Below are 7,518 nucleotides of genomic sequence, written 5' to 3'. Positions count from 1 at the left end.
AGCAAACCCCAGAATGCTTTGAAGTTGTTTACGGGTGCAAGGGGGTTGCCATTCCAATACCGCTTTCACTTTTGCAGGATCCATTTCTATCCCATTTGAAATTTGGTACTCTAGATAGTCAAGGCATGTCTGGTGAAACTCACATTTAGAAAGCTTTGCATACAGTTTAGCCTTCAGCAGTTTCTTCAGCACTTCACAGACCAATTTAATGTGCTCTTCTATAGTCTCAGTGTAAATGAGAATGTCATCAAGATAAACCAAAACCCAATACAGATGATCATGGAGCACCTGGTTGATTAACTGCATAAATACAGCAGGAGCTCCTTGTAGTCCAAAAGGCATCACTTTAAATTGGAAGCTTCCCAGGTGGTAATTGAAGGCAGTTTTCCATTCGTCTCCTTTCTTAATCCGGATTTAGTAATAAGCATCCCTTAAATCCAACTTTGTAAAAACTTTCCCCTTTGCCAGATGGGCTAACATGTCCTTCATTAAGGGGAGGGGGTAAATGTTCTCTAGGCTGACAGCGTTCAATCTTTTAAAATCTTCGCATAATCTCAGCAACCCATCTTTCTTTTCCTTGAACAATACACAAGATTTTGCTGGTTGGATGAAGCCCTGGGCCAGGTTCTTATCAATTTACTCCCTTAAGTCTTTCATCTCTCTGGGCGTCATTGAGTGCATTCTTGGTTTTGGGAATGTGGCCATAGGTAAGATTTTGATAGCATGGTCCTTACCTTAACTGTGTATCTTCACATGCATGGATAATGTTCACATCTCCATTTAATTGTAAGCTTATACTGGTTTCCAATACTGTAGAAAAGTTCTCTTTTGTGCTTTTTCAATTAGTGCTCTATAGTTATTTCATTTTTAGACTGCTAATGAGATGGACATTGCAAATGGACATTGTATAAAAGTTGCAAATATATTGTGATCTCAAATATTAGATGCATACTAATGCTGTACAATTTCTGTATTTTTAAATAAGGCATTAATCATTCTTGTGATAAAACAGAAGCATCACACTGTAATAAATCTTAGCACATGACCCAGAAATCTGCAACAGGCTGTGCTTTTTTTGTAAAAAAAAAAAAAAAAAGGTGCTGGAATTCACACGTCATACAACCCGCCTTGCCTACCCTACAAGGTTCCATCCAAAAAAGGTGCCGGAACTCCGTTCTGGGCATTCTATGACAAAAAAAAAAAAGCCCTGGCAACAGGTATAGTAAATTTTTATTGTCCCAAATTTATATGCATTTTAATAGATGCTTAAAATACCAAGCACCTTATTGGTTACACAATACAACCAAAACATTTTTATTTATAACACCTAGTAGCATATAGCATCTACACTTTAAGTGTATGTACAAATTCAACAAAATATCTACATATAAAAGCTTACTTAAAATTAAACTTGATGCAAGTTATGAAAAACCAATTTATTGGCAAATGAAACTGAGCATTCCTTCAACCATAGGTTGTTATATAACATTTTATATTTGAAGGTAAACTTTTTCAATAATAATCTGTGTGTGTGTGTGTGTGTTTATGAGAGGGAATTTGCAATTAATAGATGGGGCCATTTAAATAAAATTAAACTTAGCATTTATTAAATGAGTTAACTGCTTTGTAGCATTCTATACCCTGTTTCATGCCAAGTACTCTGCTAAAAGCTGTATTCTGGTTTTCTGACTGAGAGATAAATGTGCTATTGTAAGGATGCTGTATTAGCATATTATTTTGAGAATAGCTGTACCTATATTAGCAAAATATACAAATGCAGCATTTTTGTATAAATCACGTAAGATTATGAAAATGCAAATTGTATTTTATAGTTCATATTCATAAATAAAGATATCTCAATGAGTTTTAATACAAATACAAACTATTCCTAATCAAACCAACATATCTGGGTATTTGAAAGTGATTGAATTACTTTGGCAATTAATCACACACTTTTAAGCCAACCGAGTTGGACAAAATACATTGGGAATATTCCTGCTAGTACTCTTTCTGCATTTGTTTGGTGTTTGCTTAAATGTTACCATATTTACCATGTTCAGAAAACTTCCTGGTGGATAATGCCAGTTATAGTACATAATGAAATGTACATTATTTGAAGGTACTGAATATATTTTGCCATGTATATTTTTGGACTTTTTATAATTTGAAAATTTTACATCCATAAGTGTACAACTTCAAAATGAATTAAAACAAAAGAAAACATAAAACTCAATGTGTAGTATATTTTAAAAAAATAGAACACTGTGGTGCAGTAATACTTTGTAATTAAAAAGTCTATAAAATAAGAGAAGCAAAAAGCAGGTATCAGAATCTCAGTTAGCATCAAGAAATGTGTCATACTTAGTCATTTTCAATCATATACTGGATATCCTGTTCCTGCCTTGCAAAAGAGACATAATGACATTAAGCTAGACATTGTCACTAATTTCACAACAATGTCCACAAAGACAGTGAAATTCTATATAATACTACTATAACACTCTGACAATGGGAATGGACTTGAGGGATTTAATTGAAGGCTGTTTAACAAATTATGAAAAATAATTTTCACTGGCATAATTGATTTTTAGAGATATATGCAAGACTTTGCATGCATTATACTGCATTTGCAGTATTAACTGATGTTCCTCATCTTAACATCTTTATAAACAAATGCTGTGTAAAATGCTTCAAGTTTTGCATTCTAATTTAGATTTACTTTTGTTATAAATTCTAACAATTTCTCTATATGAAATTATCAAAAAAAACCACTTCAATGTTTAGAATATTTGTCTCTTTTCTTATCTGTAATTTGGGGAACAAATGTATGATGTAGATGTTGATATGGAACACTTTTTTTAATTAGACAAATGAATTCATTGCATTAACTGGGGAAGGAGCTTCAGAACTTTCATTTCCTTCTGCAGGTTCTTTCTCTTTTTTACCACTGTATTGTCCGATAAAGGAGCCATCCTCATTGAACTGGCCATTGACTCCTTCTCCATAATCAACTAAACTATCATCACTGTCTTCCTTTTTCACAGTCCTGTCTGAGGGTGACCTGCTTCCTTTTTTCAGAGGCTTGTGATCATCCACATCACTGAAAAAAATAAAGGAGCCATCTTTTAGAAACAAGTATAGCAAACATACTTTTTATAGTTAACTAAGAAATAAATGATGCATCCTGATTTTTGGCAACATTTAGTTATTACATGATAAACACAAATTAATAGAGTGCAATTGGCATGAATATACGGTACAATCATGGTTTAAACACAAGAAGCTTCCAGTAGCAGAAACCATTTTTTCTCACCGTACATGGGTTTCGGCTCCAAATTTTGCACCAGAATAAACAAATTGTAAGCATTAGATATTGTAAGGACCCACTTCAACCTCACATCTTAAGAAAGCAGAACTCTTGGAGACGGTTTCTTCCAACAGGAATTTTTATTAAGAGTAGTTGATAGCAGGCATAATAGCAGGCATAAACTTCCTTTTATAGTTCCTATAATTCTAGTTTCTATAATTCTATAATTTCTATAATTCCAAGTGAACGATGAAAGAATGCAGCTATCTTAAAGAGTCACCAGAATTAAAGAAGAATCTATGTACCACAAACTCAAGAAAAAATATCTGGGTTCTTATGGCTGGTTCTGGAGAAGGAGACACTCAAGTAAGTAACCTCCCATTATTACAGTACAGCAAAGCCCAAATCTCTTGCTTGTCTATATAAGTCTGATGAGAGTACAGGGAAGATGGGATCTGGGGAAGGAGGTACAAGCCTAATAGAGCCTGTCCATTAGGCTCATAATTGTCAAATGAATCAGACTAAATATTACAACATTTTAAAATCAAACTCATTAATTGAATAAAATGGGTCGTTAAATGAACGAAGATTTGACTTATTATTTCCTCCAATGGCTGCCTGAACCGAGAGACTTTTCCTGCCCTGCTGCAGGCTGTTTCGGGCCACAAATCAGCTGTTTCAGGTTTCAGGAACTACAGTATTGTAAATTGCCTCCTAAGCAGACAGAGCAGGCTTTAAAAAAAAAAAATTGTTGCTAGGCAGCTCAAGCTTCTTGGGGGGGGGGGGTGGAGAACTCTTCAAATTGCAGCTGCCACTAAAGTAAGTAGCTTTAGCTTTAAACGTCTCCAGGCAGGCATGCAGAGGGAGATGGGGGTGGAGTTTATAGAACTGTCAGCTTGCAACAGTAACTGAGATGGAAGGGACCTTGAGGTCATCTAGTCTAACCCACTGTTCTCACAAGAGAGTACAGTACTATACTGTATTTCTAATAAATGCCTACCCAGTCTCTTCCTAAAAGCCTCCAGTGAGGGAACACCCACAACTTCTGGAGGCAATTTAAATTTAAAACCTTTTAAAAAAACATTGTCCCTGATCAGCACAAACCTCTGCAGGCAAAATCCAAAATGGGGTGGGGGGATTTTCTTCCAGTAAGGTGTCAGCAGAATTTCTGGTGGGTCTGTGCTAGTACCATACAGTACTATAGAATAACAAAAAAGAATATTTTAAAATACTTACAGAAGTAATTCTAACTCTACAGTACAGTACTGTAGTCCTCAAGCCCAGCAAGCAGCAGATCTTCCACGCAACTCCAGGAAAACAAAAACAAATGGTCTGTGCCGGCTGCAAAAATCACCGGGTCTTGTTTGGCCATGTGACCAGGCACAAACAAAAACAACAAAAAAAACCACTTCTGGCTTCTCGTAGGCCCAAACAGGCCTAGGCAAGTCAGAGTTAAAATGGCCACTGCAGCAGCCGAGACTGAATCCAAGTCACATGGTACAGAGGCCTATTTTTGATCACAATTTTGAATTTCTAATGTAAGTACCCTTTCTGAATAACCTCGTTTTTGTGAAATCTCACTAAATAAGCGCTTGTATCTAGGGGATTACCAGTATATTCTCTTCTATAAAGGATTAATGCTGCACAGAAAAACACTCCTGCATTCCTTTCTGTGGAATTGTGGTAAGTGAATATTTTACCACACTTTCAAGAGTTACATTGTCTTCATAATTAGTATAAATAGGGCAATGAAATACCCTGACTCCTTTTATTACCTTAAAGCAATAAAAGAGATTTATATAAATTTTAGCTGGACTTTTTGTCTTTTAATACTTGATGCAACAACATTTTGATCTCATCATCAGAAATCTGTATTATCACCATTTTTTCCTGTAGCATTAATGTAGTAAAATGAACAATTATTAGAATAATGATTTGTCTGCATAACTAGAATAATGATGTAATGCATAATCACTGGGAAAATTCACTGGGAAAGTTCTGTGTCAGTAATATGTGGCTAACCAAATGCGCATTGCACATGGATACTTTGTATGTAGCAAAACCTTCCATTGTATGCCCGTGAGAAACGATCCAAATGTATTACAGTGTATTACCATGTGTCCCTTTGTTCCTAAAAGAAGGATAGTATAAAAACTGAAGTCTAATCCCACCCTCCTTGTTCAGAATTGCCTATCTCCATTATGCTTCTGAACCTGCGCAAATAAACCTCTCTGCTAAACCCCTCTGGAATTCGTAAGAGTTCTTTCGTTTTCTACAAGAAATTTGGCACCCGAGATGGGACTCTTATGAAGAGGCCATTGACCTGTCAGATGGACTGCCCTGGGGGAAAACCCTCTCCTAACGGCGATATCTCCAAGCCGGCTCCGTGGCCTTTGACTACGGGGGGACCTCGACGGAAAGAGAGGGAGCTCACCGCCAGCAAAGCATTCCAGTCAAGGATCCACTGAGGGGAGCAGACAGGTCTTTTAATCCACAGGAGGGTCTGGAACGCCTGCAGGCAAGTATTATAAAAAGGGGTACCTGATCCCATTTGGATCAGAAGAGGGGATTGATCAACCCCTGGAAGACGAGGCGTCGTCCTTAAGTCTTCAATAGGTAGGATTGGGTGGGTGGTTAACCATCGCATTTCCTGCTGAGTGGCCGTTGGAACTTCCGGGGCTCCAGGTCGATGGTAATGTTTTAAGGTAGAATGGGAGGAAAACAGACTAAGGAGGGCGTTGGTCAGACGCCACTCCAGTGTATGTTGGCAAACTTTAAAAAGGGGTTTTCTAGGGATTATGGAAATCCAAGACCAAATCCAGCCATATTAAAAAGATTCTGTGAATCTGAATGGACCACCTTTGGCGTAGGGTGGCCCAAAGAGGGATCGGCGCATCCCGAACTTGTGGCACAGGTTCATCAAATTGTGACTGGAAGGGGTCATTGGGACCAATATCCCTACATAGACCAATGGCAGATTAATATTGCAGAAAAGCCTAGATGGTTAGCAAAGTGTCAAATAGAATGTGCTAAGATATATTTGGCAACCCAAAAAGCCAAACCTCAGACAAAACCTAAGATTCTGAGCCAGGAAGAAAGGGAGGAACTTGCCAGACCCCCTCCCTATGTTCCTAGAAGAGAAGAAGGGGGAATTCATCAGCAACACCCCCCCCCCCTTAGAGGCTCCTCTGGCTGAAAGGGATGAAGTCCACCTTAAACCAGAAGCCGGAGTGGAGGAGGAGGAGATAAAAAAAGAACAGGGTGCTCAAAAGCAAACACAGGACTTGGATGAAGATGAAAGGGAAACACCAGTCTCTAGCCGCACAAGAAAAAAACACACAAAACCAAAGATAGAAGAAACCATAGCCCCTTTAAGAGAAGTTTTGGTTCCTGGACCAGACAACTCCAATGTCTCAATGCTCCAATATGTTCCCTTTACAACTACTGATCTACTAAATCGGCGTCAGCAATACGGGCCATTTTCAGAAAAGCCTCAAGAAATAATAGATCTATTTTCTACTATTATTCAGACGCATAATCCCACATGGGATGATATGCAGCAACTTATTTCTACCTTACTAGATATTGACGAAAGGGAGAAATATAAGTTAGCTAAATTAAAAGTACTGGCCAGAAGACACCCAGAGGGAGGAGCTACTTACCAAGCAGACAGAGAAAATTCAGCCTGTGAAAAGAGGCCAGGTTGGGAGGCAAATAATTCACAACATCATATATTGTTGCAAAATTATCGGCTCTTATGCTTAGAAGCTCTGAGAGAAGCCGCAATCCGTCCAGTTAATTATGCTGCAGTAACTAGTATTTGGCAAGAAAAAAATGAAACACCAACTGCTTTTCTCAGCTGACTGATAGAAGCTTATAAAATAATACTGGACTTGATATGGAGTTGGCACAAAACCGCCCACTCCTAATTGAAAGATTTATTACCCAAAGTGCCCCAGACATAAAGAAAAAGTTATAACGCACAGAGGGGGCCTTAGGGAAAAATATTGCAGAGATTATGGAAATTGCTCAAAAGGTTTTCTGTAATCGTGACAGAGAGGAAGAACGTAAATCAGATCAGAAGGAGAAGAAAAAAGTAGAAATGTTAGCAGTAGCCTTAGGAGAAATGCATATCAGACCAAACCAATGTGCATAGCATCAGGTTAATATAAAAAGAGGATCCCATGCACAAGGAACCCTTCTTTTTATAT

The 7,518-nt window shown here is 37.7% G+C and overlaps 1 protein-coding gene across 1 annotated transcript in view; it reads right to left on the bottom strand.

The window, feature by feature from the left end:
- Positions 1 to 1,213: 1,213 nt before the first annotated feature.
- The window catches only part of NRCAM (neuronal cell adhesion molecule), an 88,682-nt gene continuing 82,377 nt past the window's right edge, over positions 1,214 to 7,518 (bottom strand). Inside the window, exon 30 of the mRNA XM_029284515.1 lies at positions 1,214 to 3,100. Coding sequence (XP_029140348.1) covers positions 2,863 to 3,100 — 238 coding nt within the window. The 3' untranslated portion in view covers positions 1,214 to 2,862. The remainder of the gene's footprint in view (positions 3,101 to 7,518) is intronic.

Source organism: Protobothrops mucrosquamatus, unplaced genomic scaffold, assembly GCF_001527695.2.
Source record: "Protobothrops mucrosquamatus isolate PMUCROS unplaced genomic scaffold, P.Mucros_1.0 scaffold675, whole genome shotgun sequence".
Taxonomy (NCBI): domain Eukaryota; kingdom Metazoa; phylum Chordata; class Lepidosauria; order Squamata; family Viperidae; genus Protobothrops; species Protobothrops mucrosquamatus.
Note: the sequence above shows the minus strand (reverse complement) of the source record. Positions and strands in the feature narration are given on the sequence as shown.